Source organism: Rattus norvegicus, chromosome 4, assembly GCF_021556685.1.
Source record: "Rattus norvegicus strain SHRSP/BbbUtx chromosome 4, alternate assembly SHRSP_T2T, whole genome shotgun sequence".
Lineage (NCBI taxonomy): Eukaryota > Metazoa > Chordata > Mammalia > Rodentia > Muridae > Rattus > Rattus norvegicus.
Genome location: NC_141537.1, coordinates 95,995,689 through 96,012,825, shown reverse-complemented (window position 1 = coordinate 96,012,825; position 17,137 = coordinate 95,995,689). Strand labels below are relative to the sequence as shown.

At 39.6% G+C, this 17,137-nt stretch overlaps 1 protein-coding gene across 1 annotated transcript in view; it reads right to left on the bottom strand.

The window, feature by feature from the left end:
• Positions 1 to 4,853: 4,853 nt before the first annotated feature.
• Positions 4,854 to 17,137, bottom strand: part of Ndnf (neuron-derived neurotrophic factor) — a 37,473-nt gene continuing 25,189 nt past the window's right edge. Inside the window, exons 2-4 of the mRNA NM_001399535.1 lie at positions 14,041 to 14,229; positions 9,046 to 9,170; positions 4,854 to 7,614 (exon numbers count right to left, since the gene is read on the bottom strand). Of these exons, the coding sequence (NP_001386464.1) occupies positions 6,221 to 7,614; positions 9,046 to 9,170; positions 14,041 to 14,228 (1,707 nt within the window). The 5' untranslated portion in view covers position 14,229 and the 3' untranslated portion in view covers positions 4,854 to 6,220. The remainder of the gene's footprint in view (positions 7,615 to 9,045; positions 9,171 to 14,040; positions 14,230 to 17,137) is intronic.

Genomic DNA, 17,137 nt, shown 5'->3' with positions numbered 1-17,137 from the left:
CAATGAATTGTTTGTGTTGTGACTCAGTACCTTTCTTTCAGATTCCTGTCATTTCTCTGTACCCAAGCATTGAGTTTTATGTTGGTGAAAGGCTGAGGAATTCAACAACCTGCACCTTATAGCTGGGAGACAGAAATGGTAAGCTCCTGTAAGGAGATAGAAAGTTAATGCTACTAATTAAAATGCCTTATAAAACACTCATCACGATAAAATGGCTGGAATGTTATTTCTGTATTTAAGCGAATATATGTGTGCTTGTTTGTCCCACTTAAAGCACTTACCATATCCAGAAAATGCAGAAAGCATGAAATGTTCTAAGGCTTAGCCATTGCTGACCCACATGGAAACCAAGCATTGGACTACAGAGGTGCTATTAACTGCTTGTAGCTAGCTGTGCCTATTGTCATTACTATGGGTATGGGTAAATTATAGTCTGGTTATTTTGCATTCAGACAAGTTTTAAAGTAATATATTTATTTTATGTGTATGGATGTTTTGTCTGCATGATGTCTGTGTACCACATTTGTGCCTGGTGACTGCAAAGACAGGAAAAGGGTGTTAGATATGAGACCGAAGTTACAAATGGTTGTGAATTGCCATGTAGGTGCTAGGACTTAGACTAGATACTCTAGAAGAACAGTCGGTGTTTTAGCCTCAGAGCCACTTCCCCAGACTCAGGTACAGAGAATATTCAGAGCAGACCTTCTCCTGTGCTTCTTTGGGTATCTGACTAGCACTGTATGACTATTCCAGACACTGTGATAAAAGCACTCCTATGCTAAATCTTCCTTGACAGTCCAGAGTCCAGGGTGCATTTTCTAGAACACTCTAATCAACCTTCTGTGTTCCAAGTACTATATGCTTGGTTCTGCTTAGTATAGATAAATTTTTTCAGAAGGAATACCTTTTTATAATAATGACTAATTATGTATACCTTGGGATTTTGAAAGGTTCACCCTGAAAACTGCTTATATTATCCGGTGCTACCATGTTTTCACAGTCGAGAGATTATACCAAGAGGCAATTACATAAAAGAACTACATATTTGCTTATGTCCAAATCATGATAATTTGAATGGGAACTAATTTTAGGCAGTTTGTGAGAAGGTGGAGTGAGGGGGAGAAGGATAAAAGAGAGGAAGCAGAAGGTTTTAAAGAGATAAAGGGAGGGAGAGAGAAAGGGGGAAGGAAGGAGAAAAAGAGGTAGAGAGCGCAAAGCTCAAGTCCAAGTAGATCAAGGAGCTCAATATACAACCAGATACACTGAATCCAATAGAAGAGAAAGTGGGAAGTAGCCTTGAATGAATTGGCTCAGGGAAATTTTTCCTGAACAGAAAACCAATGGCTTAGGCTCTAAAATCAACAATTGATAAATGGGACCACGTGAAACCGAAAGCATCCGTAAGGATGAGACAAAATGGCAACCTACAGATTGGGAAAAAAAGAAAAAGCGCTACATCTGATAGGGGGCTAGCATCCAAAATTTATAAAGAACTCAAGAAGTTAGACACCAAGAACCCAAATAACCTAATTAGAGAATGGGGTACAGAGCTAATCAGAAAATTGTCAACAGAGGAATCTGGAATGGTAATGAAGCTCTTACAGAAATGTTCAACATCCTTATTCATCAGGAAAATGCAAATCAAAACAACCAGAGACTGTGATTTGAAACTACTGCTTAAATAGCCCAGTTTTATGCTAGGCCCATTCCAGTTGCATTTTCAATTTGGTCTTGTTTTTTAGACTGCAATATCTGCATCCTGTCACCCTCAATCGGCCCTGATCTCCTCCAATCCCTCTGATTTACACCTTTGTGTTTACTCAAACATAAATCCTTTACCTAATCTCTTGGGGCAAGACTCTGTTCTGGGAGGTTGCCTTATTATGTCTGCCCTTGGTTTAGTCTAAATACATTCCTAACAAGTTTCAAGAACAGCTCTTTTCCCGGAAAGTTCTCCTGGGCAGCATAGTGAGTAGTGGCTACGTTCCAGTAACATCCTTGGTCTGTAATACCTCTGGATGTAATCCCTACAACTATGAAACACGGTAGTGCAGAATAGTATAAACATCCTTGGATTTGACTAGGACCCAGGGCACCTTCCCACACCAAAACTGGTCCCTTCCTATCTGTATGGAGACCTGCACAGGGACAGTGAAGCAGTGTTGGTATGCCTACGACTCAGCTTTTCAATTGTGGGCCAATTATTTTTTCAGGCAGTGCATCAACAACCTTTCTTTCTTATTTGCAAGTGAGAAGAATACTATAAAAGTATCTGTGAAAGAAATATGGGCAGGCTCTGAAAGACTGTAACTCAAATCAATCATGTTTGCACACACGGTTGGTACACCTAGGAAATTAAGTTTCTGTCAGTGGGATACAATTTTATCATAGGATGGTGACTTGGGTCAGAATTTCCAGGGTGAGTTGCATGTGGGACAGCATGCAAAATCTTAATAAAATAGAATTGTCTTACAACTCTCACTTCTCTTCATCTCCTGGGCCTCTGAGAGAAGCAAATTGGATAAACCTGTCCTTCCTTCTCTACTCTATTGTTTGGGCTGCTCTTCTCTTTGGTACTTCCTGTTTTCAAACCAACAACAAAGGCTGAGGTAGTAGAGTACTGTATACTCTTCTGAGTCAAGCTCCCTGGGTGACCTGATGTCTCCCAGACCACCCAGAAAAAATAGATGACAGCTGACACCTTCATGGAACCCTATCAGCTTGGTCCTGGGAAGAGAAGCTGAGAGCAGGATTTTATCTCTATGATAAAACCTCATGCTTAAAACCAAGTCCTGAGAAAGCAGTAAGTTGGGAATAAAGGAAGCTGTGTTCCAGTCCTAGGGAGACATCACTTTCCTCCTTGTAAAGTGGGATGTTATCACTAGGTGATCTGTTGAACTGTTGACAAGGTGTTAAGAAACATGGGTTGGTGTCCTGAGTAGACCCCCATTGTAAGGCAGATGGCAGGGTTAGTTTACCTATGCAAAGTGGTGGCAAAGTACTGAAGGGATTCTGGATTAAAGTCCACCTAATCAGCAAACTGTATGCCAAAATGTGTTTGTGTCTGATTTCACTGAGTGCACCCACCCCCAACCTCACAAAGTAAGCAATGAACACTAGGTTATCAGGTTGGTGAGATGGCTCAGTGGATCAGAGTACTGGCTGCTCTTCCAGGAGACCAGGTTCAACGCCCCACATCCTCATGTCAGGTCACAACTGCCTGTAACTCCAGTTCTAAGGGAGCCAATGCCCCCTTCAGTCTTCTGCAGATACATGAAACATGTATGCACATAGAGCCTCTATACATACACAAACATATTTTTAAACTTTTAAAAGAAGAATTAACTGTACTTTGAATTCTGTAATTTGTCAGTTTAAACTGAACTCATCATTTCACTTGACTATTGAGGACATAGAAATATTAGCTACTTCAGATGTGTTTTGGGCAACAAAATCAAACATTGCATATGTCCTTTTAGTTCTAATCTTTGAATACATGTGTAAAATTGATTTAGGGTCTAGATAGATGGCTCAGTGATTAAGAGCACTGGCTCCTCTTCCAGAGAACTGAAGCTCATTTCCCAGTACCCACATGGTGGCTCACAATTGTCTGTACCCACAGTCCTCAGAGATCCACACTCAATTCTAGCCTCCATAGGCACCAGGCACACACTTGGTACAGAGATATGCATGCAGACAAAATATTCTGCATACTGACTAATCTACATACTGATTACAAATTAATTCTTAAAATTCTGTTATGTGTTTTTGAGATGAAGAATGCATGTTTGCATACATGTTAATTAATGGACTAATAAACTTCTGATCTTAACTTTGTACATGCAAACATATTAGAAATACTCCAATCTTCAAAATTCTTTTCTTAGAACTTCGAAGTGATCACTTACAGTCATCAGTTCTTAAGACACTTAAGAAATTATGGCATTAAAAGACTACTTTTTAAACACTAACCTATAAATGAATGTTTCGTTTCAACCAAAAATTGGTGACTTGTATTTGGAAAACATTTTCAGTCTGCATAGTAACGTGCTTACCTCTTGCAACTCTAAAACCATTTGTTTGTTTTGCTTTGTTTCATTTTTCTGGGCTGAGTCTCACGATGTAGCTCATTAAATAGACCAGGCTGAACTCAAACTCACAAAACTCTGTCTGCCTCCGTCTCCTGGTACACATTTGTGTACCACCACACTTGGGCGAAACTTTCCTATTTTTTTCTCTTGTTTTAAATATATTCTGTTCTTTCTCAGTCATTGCACTTGAAAAGGAAAGATCATGAGCTAAATATCTCAAAACCTTCTCTGTTCAATGTCTGTCTACACACGGCATTGGGCGTCATCTCCCTCAGTACCTATTGCTCACTCAGACATCAGCGTCGGCCAGGTTTTGCTTTCATATTAGCATATTGTAGTTATTTCTAAAGTGGGAATGAATGAGTCTTGGCCCTCATCTACCTGGATGCTCTTGAAATCTTAGTGCATCAATGTGTAGCAAGGCACAGTTTTCATGTATTTCCCTTTTGTTGTGAGCAGTAGATCTTTCATTATGTGTTTGGTTTTCCTTACTTTTAAAAGGCAATTTTCTCCCTAGCGTCAGTAGAGGATTCTTGTATTTGTCCACAATATGAAGAAACTACCATCACACCTAGCAGAAAACTCAAAGCTTGGTTAGATCAGCTCAGTCTGGTTCCCAGATGCTGGGAGTTAGGCAGTATCCAGGATCCCAGACCTTCAGAGCAACAGTAATCTGATTCACTGCAGTCCCACTTACAAGTTCCTCAGCAACATTAGGAAGCTGTTTTCCCCACATTTGTAGATGAAGAATTTCTCTGGGTGTTCATTTGTCAGTTTCTCCATTTATTGAAGCTACTTAAATAAAGCATTGGTATATAGTCGTCAGCTTTCAAAAAATTAGTTCAGATGTTGTTCCTGCATCGCATGGATGCATTAATTTTGCTGAAAGTTACTGCTAAGAAGTTAGAGAGTATGGCACAACAGTCTATTTTCTCTTAAGGTAAGGTAGAGCACACATCATAGGGAGTTATAAGTAGCCCTGTCTCAGCCATAGTATTCCTATACTCCATAGCAATGACGCTGGTGAACTCTTGACAGCCAAGGCTGTGCCAGCATGCAGAGGACAGCACCATTGTGCCTGTCCCCACTGTAGCCATAGAACACAAGGGTTTAGAGTCAGGATTTTACAAATGACAATTTCTTATGATAGAAGGTATTTCACGGTGTCATTGTGTCCACACCTACCATTTCCTTAACTTTGTCAATGGGAAAGGGAATAGTGGGCAGTAACATCCTCCTAAAGTCATATTGTTTTAGGTGATTAACAATGACCAGTGTTTCTGAATCTTGTGGTTCCATGATGCCTTGGGATTTCCAAGTAAAGTCTGTAGAGGATAAAAGTGCCCTCATGCTGCTTTGGTAGAGCCTGCAGAGTCAATGTCAAGACAGGCAACGTTTCCCCTAGCTACTGAATAAGACTAAATTTTGGTGCCAACTTACAGAAAAGCAGTTTTAAGGACAGGTAAGAGATTGAATATACCACAGTACTGCTTGGAAAAATGAATAGTGTAATAATCTAATATTCTTAATTTTATGTACATGAATATATTGTATATCAAGTTTTTACATGGGATACATACTGACAGCATTTAAATGTTTTACTGAACAAATAAGAATTTACAACAATATTACTGCTTAGAGGATGATGCGATCTTAGATTAGGTCTATACTTTAACAGAGAAAAAATTTAATAGCTTACAATAATAGAAACACCAACATTTAAAACAGACTTTATAAAATAATTTATATTTATATATTTATATATAAATTTCCCCTAACATCTATAGAGAGGAATGATTTGCATTTGTGAATGTGTGCAACGAATGGCATATTTTAAAATTTTAGGTAATAAAATAATTTAGAAGAAGTTCATGCAATGGTCAAAGTAAGGAGTGGCATCCATCAAGATACTCTCTTCCTTTGACATTAGCCAGCATTAGACAGATGGACCCTAAGTACCACAGGTGTGCGTGAATACAAGTCTCCACGTTACATTACACAGGCATCAATGTACACATGTTGTTATCCTTTCTTTCAAGTACAACTTCTGTTTGTCATGAGAGTAGTCAGTAACAGGCAGTGTGATTCCATATCTCTCCGGGAGTTCTACTGATCTTCACTTAAGGTAACTAACAGACCTTCCTTGTTTTCACAAGTTTACTCTGATACTTCACAGAGTGTCCCCCATGTCCTACAACATAAACGTCCAGTAGGTAAGACTTGCCAGGTTGCAGATCTCTGATTGTCTCTGTCGTCACTGCTTTCTGCAGGTTTTGGCTGTGGAAGTACTTGCAAAGAACCTTCTCTGACTTCTTTCTGGTGTCTGGTCCTAGGCACTGGTTTCTCTCTCTTCTCTTCTGCTCTTCACTGTAGTTTCCACCCACTTCCTTTCTGTAGATACAAAACTTTCTCCTCTCTTGGGTGCCAAGCCAAGCCACCGTGACTGAAGAGCAAGTGCGTAGCTTGTCAAAGGCTTTGATTCTTGTGTCATCAGGAAGAGAGGGGAATGCGTGCTTACTGGGCCTGGTGGTGGCTAGTATTTTCAACATTGATGCTCCTTTCTTGTTGCCTTTCAGTCGAATGAGGTACTTTCCTTTGGGTTTTCCTCTTAACTGGAACTGCCGAATGCCTTCCACATTCTGTGACAGAAGCAGCTTCCCATCTCTTCTCACTTGGACTTGAACAGTGTCCATACAAGAGTGAATAAAGAGGGTGACTTTTTGGTGAGAGGAGACTGGAGCAAACCGTAGAAACTTTTTCCCTTTCCTTTTAACGACCACATCTGTGACCCTCCCATCTTTGAGCTCCACTGTCTTCTGTTTTGCCTCCTCCTTGGTCCTGGCAAAGGCACCCACAAAAGCTGTGCTCATGTTAGTGTTGGTATTGACCATGAAGACATCAAAGTAGTACTGGGTATTGGGCTTCAGGTCGGAGACTGTGAAAATATTTTTACTTCCTATGCAGATTTTTTTTATGTCAACCTTAGGCCTCCAGTAGACATGGCGCCCCACTTTGGGAGAAGGCTTTGCCAGGAAGCTGCGATCCTTACCCAAATTATCTGTTGGAAATCCGAAATGGGCAAAGTCAAAGGGGCTAAAGTCTAGGCCAGGTTTGGGCGCCACCATGAAGGCATCATCTGCACTCATTTTTGTTTCTGCTGCACAAAGGCTTTTGAAATTGTGCTCCTTGTTGATGACCACACAGTACTCTATGGGTTGTTTCAGCATAGAAGCTGTGGGGCTTTGCTTCCAGGCCAAAGTGACTGTGGTACGTCCAATAGAGGTCACATCAACTCTGGGGTCATATGGTAAGTCAGGGTATGGTTGATCAGATTCTGGAGTGGTGGTGGCATATACTTTGAAATGTGTGTCTTTCTCTGTTGAAAGAAGCTCCAACTGATACAAACCAGATGGGGAACTTGAAGACAGAAAATACTCTACATCATTGCCCTTGTAGGAGAACAGTTCTGTGCCCTCCACATCAGTCATCTGCTGCTTCTGCTGGTCAAGTGGTTCTGGGTCACCTGGGGAACAAGGGAGAAATATAGGCTGCATGTTACTGTGGATTGCCAGTCTTAGACTGTTTTCAAACATCATATCTTCATGTCTAAGACATGACATATTTCTAACAGAGACAATGGCACCAATGGAAGAAAGATGAACATGAAGTCACTAATTTCTCACCACAGAGTAGCTTCTTACTCCTGTGCATCCTTCCAGTCTTTGTTCTTCTACATTTTTGAGGACAATTAATAGCTCAATAAAATATATTGTTGTACGTATATAAATCTACACAACTCTTTAGTTTTAGAACCCTATTTTGGCTTATGTCATAAAATAATACTATCAGTTTATCTTTTATTATTGTAAATGATGCCCACATATGAGCAAGACTTTTCTTCTTTGGGACAGAATCCAGTTAGGTTTGAGGAAAAGTTAAGTCAAAGACCAAACATTTCAGAGATATGAATCAAACATGTTGGCAGATGGTCAGCCATTATTTTAATTCCATGATTGTTAGTGGATCTGGATGACCTGATTAAAATATAGGATATAAAGCCCAGTAAGGGAGTTTAAGGACCGGTGTTCAGAATTGTTTCTCAAGATAGTACAAAGGAAGTCTATTTTTTCCATTAAAAATTATTAAGCTGTTGTTAACATCAACACAATGTAGATATAAGCATACAATTTCTAGAATTTGGTAGAACACTGGGTGAGCAGTGCAAATAATTGTTTTCCAGCTTATTAACATAAGTTAAAAGTGTGCAGAATGAACTTATTTCACGATTCTGGGAAGAACAGAACTACCATGTCTGTTATTCTCAGAGATCCTGTACTATAAGTCTTATTGTTTGCCCGTGGGCTCTTCCAAAATTGCTGGAGTACTATAATTCACAAGCTTCCTTCTCATGGGCACATCTGGCAGGCCTTTATCTTTCAGTTAAATTTCCCTTAGAAAGAGTTATATCTGTTTTTCACTCGATTTCTGTTATCTACTTTCCACCTTCTGTCATTGTTAGGTGACTAACTCTTTTTTTTCCTACTAACTTGCTTTTCATTCTGGCCATTAAACACTGCTAAATGCCTCTCTACTTCTTTAATGCACCTTTTATTCCCTAGAGATGAAACACTCTTCATCTTCATTGAGCCTCAATGACAGCTATGGAGAGATTTTAGACCTTACAACAACTAAGCCAGAATGAACATCTGAGGCTGAACTCAAGGACCTAAGGTTTCAGATGTTACAAGTAAGTAGACAGGCCTGCAGAGACTAGACACAGAGGCTGTCCAAACCACTGACCTACACACCCCCATTTGCCTCTTTTCTTTCACTTGGATCAGTATCATCTCATGCCATTTTTCCATTTCAGGCTCCAGGTTGTTACTTTCAGAAGCCTATGTGGGCTTTTGACTAACTTTAAGAGTTCTGACGCTAGGTGGATTCTGCTGCTTACCTGACCCATCTGCACTGGACTCCTCAGGCAGCTCCTGGAGGCTAAGCTTCCATTCCAAAGGCGCATCACAAGGTGTCACTGTGACTGACAGTGGGGTGTTATCTTCCTCAACCATGAAGAAATACCTATGGGAAAGTTGAGACTCTATGATGATTCTAATAACTACAATTAAGTCTTATCAGAAAAGGCACTTGGTTTTCAGCTTTATTCATTTAATACTTTTCAGAGAAAAGAAAGTCCATGAGTTTAAAGCTCAAATTCAAATAGGCAACCACACTTTATATCAAATAATACAATGAAGGTAACAAAGGAAGATTCAACCAACTGTTCAGGGTTGAAGATGAACTCTTGTCCATCTGTAGGGGCCCCCACCATGAAATAAGTCATAGCCACTAAGCCTTCTCTATGTGCCCTATAGCATTATGCTTTGACAAATGTTTGTGTTACCTTGATGGTACTCTGACACGTCACCTGCTACGTCAAAAGATCAGTTTCCAACATCATAGTCCCAAAACCATAGTACCGTTGGCTTGCAAGATAACACAGCATGTGTACTTATTATTCATTTATTTATTACCAACATGTCCTGTTGAATTAAGTGTGTTAAGAATTTTAAAGCATAATTAAAAAGAAAATAAAAGCATTCTGTTCTTTGTTTTTACCTTAGACATTTTTCATGTACCTCAGGAGATATTTCATGGAGAATAAAAATATCAGTAACCTATAAAAATGGTCAAATTCTAACTTTAAATTGCCTTCATAACTTTACTTATCTTTCATTGGCTGTAACCTTGCAAATCAGGGAAACTGCTAGAGGTGCTGGCTAGCTCACATGCTCTACAGTTAAGGAGGTGGATGGGCTTTATTTCCTATAGGCTGTATTACTCAACCTCCCTTGAGATATTCTTCTCCGCATGCCCACCCCCAACACATATGCCAGGCTGACCACAGTACCCAACTCCTACTGTACTCTCTCTGATCGCCTCTCCTGCAGCCAGTCTCTCTAGTGAGTCTGGGCATTCACATGAGTGTCCCTCTTGCCTGAGACCTGCTGTGGCCTCCTGATCAGGCTCCTGGTTTTGTAAACCTCAAACACTGCACTTCCCCTGGCTGAAAACCTTCTGAGACCTGTGCGCTGCAGAATTAGACCCACAGAGCTTATGGTATCTATCAAGTCCCCTCCTGGTCCAACTCAACTGCATGTGCCTTGCCACCATTTCACTCTGTGCTTTGTTGTCTGTGGTGCATGTATGCCATTTCCTATGTGTATGGTCTACACCTCCCCCACCTAGCAGTGCTCTTTGAGACAGAGGCCAGGATGTGCTCAAGCTCTTACTTCTCCTCTCTACTCCAGTACCATTATGAACATCCATTCAACTCCATATGTAAAATATTTCCTTCTTGCCAATGAGTGTCCCTTTCACTATATTTTTAAAGTATTTATTGGCACCTAGCATATTATGTTTCATTTATTCCTTTTTAATTTTTCTGTCTCCCTCAACTAGACTGACAGCTACAAGTGGGTATTCATTTATTTCATTGGTATATACTCAGACACTGAAATAATTAAAAAATATTTGTTGAGTCAACTAACCAATTGTGATTTCCACTGTTAAATCATTTTACTTCCAGCTATTCTTTCCATTGAAACAGGAGCAATCTCTATTCAAAGTTCTATTCCAAATTTCTAGAACCTGGTGAAGCACTGGGTGACCAGAGAAAGAACCATTCTTTTCCAACTTTTACCACTGATTGAAAATGAAGTATGTAGAATTTCTCTTTCCCAGTAGAAGGGAAAAAGTCAATCAACTCATCACTGATGACGTCAGATTTCCTTTCCTATGTCTAAGCCTTATTATTTCTCACAGGTATTCCACACCACTCCCCAAGCACAACTCAAAAACATCCTTCACACAATAGCAGTTGTCAGGCCCTTATGTTTAAGCTATGGTTTCCTAGAAGGAGACAAATCATTGTCATGCCCCTTGCACTGTACTTGTGTAAACCACATAAGTTTTCTTTTTCAGCTTCGAACCTTTTCACAGCTTCAGATTTTAGAATTGGGTCAAGCTTCCTCAGTGAGGTCCTACCTTCCTCATCAGGTTCTGCTCTTGTCTCCATCCCTTCAGCTTATTGGTGTGGTAACCACAGAGGACTCTGGTGATCTCTGAAACACTTCCCATTCCAGGGTCTTTGAGATGTGGTTTTTTTTTGAAAACTCCCTCTCTGCTCTACTCATATTTAGATGCTACTTCTTCAGAAATGTTTTTCCTCATTTATTCCAGAAGAGGTTTGCAAATTCTCTCTCAGGGCCTATGCTCTCCACTTGTCACATTTACTGCAATTTGTGCCGGTATGCATTTGTGTGATTATTTGATCTCACATTCCCCCCAAGGCTCACTTAGGGCTCATTTTCAATGTCACTGTAATGTGCCCTGTTCTCAGCATGCTGGCACAGATTTCTGCATAGAGCAAGCACTTGCTGGACAATTTCGAATGAATGAATTCTAAGTCAATGAGCTAACTCAGGAATCTTAACAGCAATCTCATTAGTCTAGCCTGAGGACATTATATCCAGAATCTTTTTCTATCTGAATCCATAGAATTGGAACAAAAATAGTTTTTCTCTTCACTATGCAGAGATAAATTTAGGTATGGCAGGTGATGAGAAGCAAGAAAAGACAGAGTGAGAAACATATTAAGCTCATGCAGTGTCTTAAAAATAATAGTGGACAATTATCTAAAATGACAGCTTGATAATTTAACTGTTTACTGTGTGAAGTCTGATACACTACTTACTATGGCCACCCATACATGTGTCAGAATAGTTTTCATTTAGTTCTGACTACTTTCTGAAGAGAAGGGTTTTTTTTTTTTTTAATCCTTTAGCAGAGATATTAAGCTGAGCCTTTTCGTATCACAGAGAAAAGGAGACATAGTATCAAATAGTGTGTGGAATTTCATGATTTGTTTCTTGGATTTCATTGGAGCAGCACAGGCTAGCAATGCCAGAGGCAAACACAATCTGATGTGTTTGCTGTTCTCTTCCTTCAGAGAGCGGTTTCTTTCCTTAGCTAAGCAATGGTGTATTAGTAATTTGATGACAGACTGTACCTATTAACAGAAAGGAGGATGCTTGCACTGCCCAGGGTGACCATCATGCATGTACAGGAGCAGGACATCTCTAAGGCAATGCTTCATCTGAAAGCTTGAAAGTTAGGGACCAGCGAGAACCTGACCCAGCCATATACCATGCATCCCTCGTTAAGCACACACAAAACGCACATAAAACAGAGAGAGGTACAATAAGAAGGGATAGGACATGGCCTGCCAAGTAAGGTTGGTAGAAATGATATGAATGGATGTAAAGTATGGATAAGGAGGGATGAACACCACAAACCACCCACCCTTGCAATGTATATGTAAACATGAGAACAATGTACATGTGGTGTCTCTTTCTACTCCTTAGGACAATCATCCGAGGTAGAACATCAACATGGCTGTGTGCACACACCACTGTATAACCCCAGTTCTGAAGTTACGTTGCTTCTTGGAGCTATAACTCTGCCTAACTAGTGTAAGCAAACGGTTCTCTCAGGTGTAGATACAAGGGGCCTTTAAAATATTTTTTTTGGAAATAAAAAAAATTAGTAAATGGAAGAAAGGGGAAGGAATGTTTATTGACAGTTTTGTAATGCCACATAATGAAAACCTGTTTTAAAGAAAATGTTATTTTTAATACCACCCTTGGAAGTACAGCTTACTTAAGTTTTAGAAGAGCAGGGGTAAGTCATTTATTTGATTAAGTGATGTGATTATATAATTGGTAAGCTATATCTAAAGAATGCTACAAAAGGAACAGAACCCAAGTATATTTGGGAAAAGAAAGACACGCCTAAAGAAAAATTTTGGTTTGGTCTCCTTCACTAAAATATTTCAAGGACACAAATCTAACTATGCTCAATGACAATTCAGTTACTATTCCTCTAAAGTCATGCATGGCTTTGGGTATCTTTCCTTATTCTCACAGACTGAGCCTCTGTGAGGACTGGGGCAGCCAGCTGCTCCATGTACTACGTAAACATTTCATCTTATGGCTTCAGTCTCATGAACACCATTTAAGGCTTCATAATTATTCACACTTCCAGCCAGTTCTTACTCTGCTGCCTTCCTTCACACAAGTTACTTTGTTACAGGTTTGAAACAATGCGCGTTTCACCTCTGGAAACAGGTCATCTGTGGTCATTCTTGATCAGAGAATGAAATAATGGGGGCATTAAATAGAAGAGGCTTAGAATACAATTCTTCCTCCATGAAGTTGAAAATACGATATAAAGATCCTTTATCTCAGTCTTTGGAAAGTGGGTTAGTGATGTGGCACAATTCTATGTTTTGGAATCCCAAGCCATCTCAGACCCCATAGGACATCTTTTTTCTTTTAATTCAAAAGATTTACAATGAAAGGCAAAGAAATGTTAAAGCATGACAGATTGATAACTTCAAATGTACTAATTCAAGCATATCATATAGGTATATAGAATATAGGTATACAACTTTCAAAGATGGGCATATTTAGAAACAGAGCAGAAGGTCAGTTGCTTACAGTGGAGTGAAAGACATAGTAGTTGTCAGTTTTTCAGTATTTGAGTTTCTCAGAATTTCCTTCTATCTCTATTCTCTCCATTCTAACACATTGAATTAATTTCCGTTTAATCCTACAGAGCCTTTCTTATAATCCTTTACTCTCATAGAAATTAGAAAGCAATCATTTCAACATATGAATACCAGTGTTGCCTTCTGCACCAAAAAAGAGAGCACAAGAAAGAAGGCCGAGCCAGCCTCACCCAATGAGCAAACATTGCATGACCCCTATGCCTGCCTTACTTAGAGAAACTACACAATGCAGTTAATAAGTTGCCTTTCAGAACTCCATTTGAAAGCTTGCTGTCTTCTATGCAGCCTCTTTTAAGACATTAATCACTACAAGGACAGTACCTTCTAGGTGTATCTCTAAATAGGTAACTGCTGATTTCAGCTCCATCTGGAATCACGGATGAATCGTGAAACAATGCCTTATCCCGGATCTGCATCTGAAAAAGTTCCTCATCTCTGGTGGGCAGCTTCTGGGTCCTGGAGGTGAGTGGTAACAGGAGGCACAGCAAACACCAGTAGAGCAGCTCCATCCTGGGCAACAGAAACAAGTTTTTCAATTAGTCCTGCAAGCAGATATTGGGGCTGGTAGGAAACTTTCTGACAAGTCAGAACTCTTCGTTTACACAGAATCAGTGATATAGCACGTGTCTCATACACACACAATTTCGAAGCAATTCAACTGTGTTTCATTTAAGCTATTTCATAACATTGAGAGTAGATTTACTAGAATCCCAGACATTAAACAAAATGTTTTGTAATGAAAGGACTTTTTTTTAATGCATCAACTTCCCAAAGTCCTAAGAAAGAAAGTCCTCACTTCATTGTGACAGAAGCCAATGTGATCCTTACTAAAGACATCCTGTGAGTGTCCAGAAGTTTGGAGGATCATCAAGGGTCAGTCCTTTCAAGTTTTACAAAATGTATGCCCATGATTGGTCAGAGCCATTGCTCAGAAACCAAGTTACTAGTCACTGACAGAGTTGAACAAGCAATCCCAACCTAAGCCATAGGGACCCACTGAAAAACAGAAATATTTTACACAGTTTTAAAATTCTTGTTGAAAAATTGATTCAGAAATTTTTATAATATTTTACTTAACACTAGAATTTCATAAATTGTTAAAAAATGATTAAAATGCTCAGCTCTATCATCTGTAAACAATTTGTTCAAAGACTCAAAGGAAGTGATTTTATTGATATCTAATTGTTACAACTAACAGAAGCACATTTGCATACAAATTTGCATGTTGAGATCCAGGGCTTAGATATCAGCTGTAGAACAAGCTACTCAGATCTTTAAGTCTTTGGTCTTAACTTCCTGAAGGATCTTTCCAACTGAATTGTATTGTGGTGTTTATCACTGACTTCTCTCAAGGCTCTGTATCAGATAAAGGGCCTCACTCTCTACTGCCCACACATGTAAGGCTGCTGTTAAGACCATTGTCTTTCTTGTTTTCTGTAGGGTGGCCTAGATAGGAAGAAGTGTTGACATGATAAGTGAGGTTCAGTTCCTCTGGTTAACTGTACTATATTTTTCTTACAAAATTTTATAAAGAATTATTTCTTAGAAATTCAAGTATCAGAAAAATATAAAGGTTTTTTCCACTTAAGTACTTCACATTGTGAGAAAGTCAAATATATACTTTTGAAATAATTTTGTCTCTCTGTTTTTGAAGTTCCATACCATCCATACCATCTAAGATGTCTCAATGGTTAACGGTGCTTACTGTTCTTCTAGAGGAGCCAAGTTCTATTCCCAGCACTCACACAGGGCAACTCATAACAACCTGTAACTCCAAATGTAATGCTTCTGGTCTTCTGAGACACCCACACATTTGTGGCCTTCACTTGCAGACACACACACACACACACACACACACACACACACACACACACAAAAACATTTAAAATTTTTTAGATATCTAAATATGGGTTTTGAAAACAGTAATCTTTATAATGAGGATATAAGTAGTTTATAAGACAGTCGTCTTGCTCAAAAAGTTCTTCTAACTTCTTCTACATGTTTTTGCCTGCTTTGTATCTACTTTGCCACTCGAAATGTCTGCCGTAATGGAGTTACTACATGCAATGCCCTGTTTGCTGCTTTCATTACTATATTTAGTAAATGTTATGAAAGTTTTGCCTACACTGGGTTACTACATCAGTCAGAATCATTATATAGTATGAAGTAGGTCAATACAAATATAGTATTTGTATTATCATACAAATGAAACCTCAATTACATTGCCAGAGAGGGATCCAATTTCAGGTAGAATTGGCCGAAGAATCTAAACTTTGCAATATCTCTCAAGAATGCTGTGGGTTTGTTTTTCGTTTTTTGTTTAAATTGTCTATCCTTACTTAGTTTCACTATAATTGAAGGAAAACTTGACAGAGAACTGAAAAAGCTAGCATTCAGTTTTAGTCTTTAACTAGATGTATGATTTTAGGCAGTTCAACTGCTCTGGAACTCAGTTTTCTGGAGGGTTTTGATGGATGATCCCTGAACTCAGAATGGACAGAGATTCTGTTAGTGAGCCTTAAATGCATCACCTGAACTAGATGACACTGGGAAAACACCAGGCTCCCTTGGGTATCTCTCCTGTAGCCAGGCAAGACTTTCAGTAGAAGGAGGTAGGACCTTTGACCCAAAATGTGTCCTTTCTACAAGATGTGTAGAGATAAAGGTGGAGCAGAGATTGAGGGAATGGCCAAACAAGGAATGGCCCAGCTTGAAGCTATCCCATGGGAGAGAGCCAAGCTCTGACACTGTTACTAATACCCTGCTATGACTGCAGACAACAATCTGGCATACCAATCTCCTGGGAAGTTTTATCTAGCTGCCGATGAACACAGATGCGGAGACCTGCAGCCAAACATTAGCTGAGCTTCAAGGAGTCTTGTGAAAGAGAAGAGGATAGAATTGAGTGAACCAGAGAGGTCAAGGACATAACAGAAAGACCTACAGAGTCAACTAATTTGAGTTCGTGGAGGCTCACAGAGACTAAACAACCAACCAAAGAGCATGTAGGGGCTGGACCTAGGCCCCCTATGCATACGTAGCAGATGGCCTGCTTGGTATTCATGTGGATCCCCTAACAATTAGATCGGTGGCTCTCTCTAACTCTGTTGCCTGCCATTGGATCCCCTTCCCCTACCTGGACTGCCTGGTTGAGCCTCAGTAGGAGAGGATGTGCCTATCCCTGCTGCAACAAGATGTTCCAGAGTGGTGTGGTTCACAAGTGGGGGCCTCCTCTTTTCCACAGAGAATGGACGGGGTAACACAGGTTGCGATTTGTAAAGGCAGGACAGTGAGGAAGGGAGAGAGAGGGAGCTGAGATTGACATGTAAAGTAAAAAAAATTATGGAAAAATAAAGATATTATGCAAAATTAAAGAAAAATAAATAGAAAAAAGTCTCTCAAATACTAAGGTGACTGT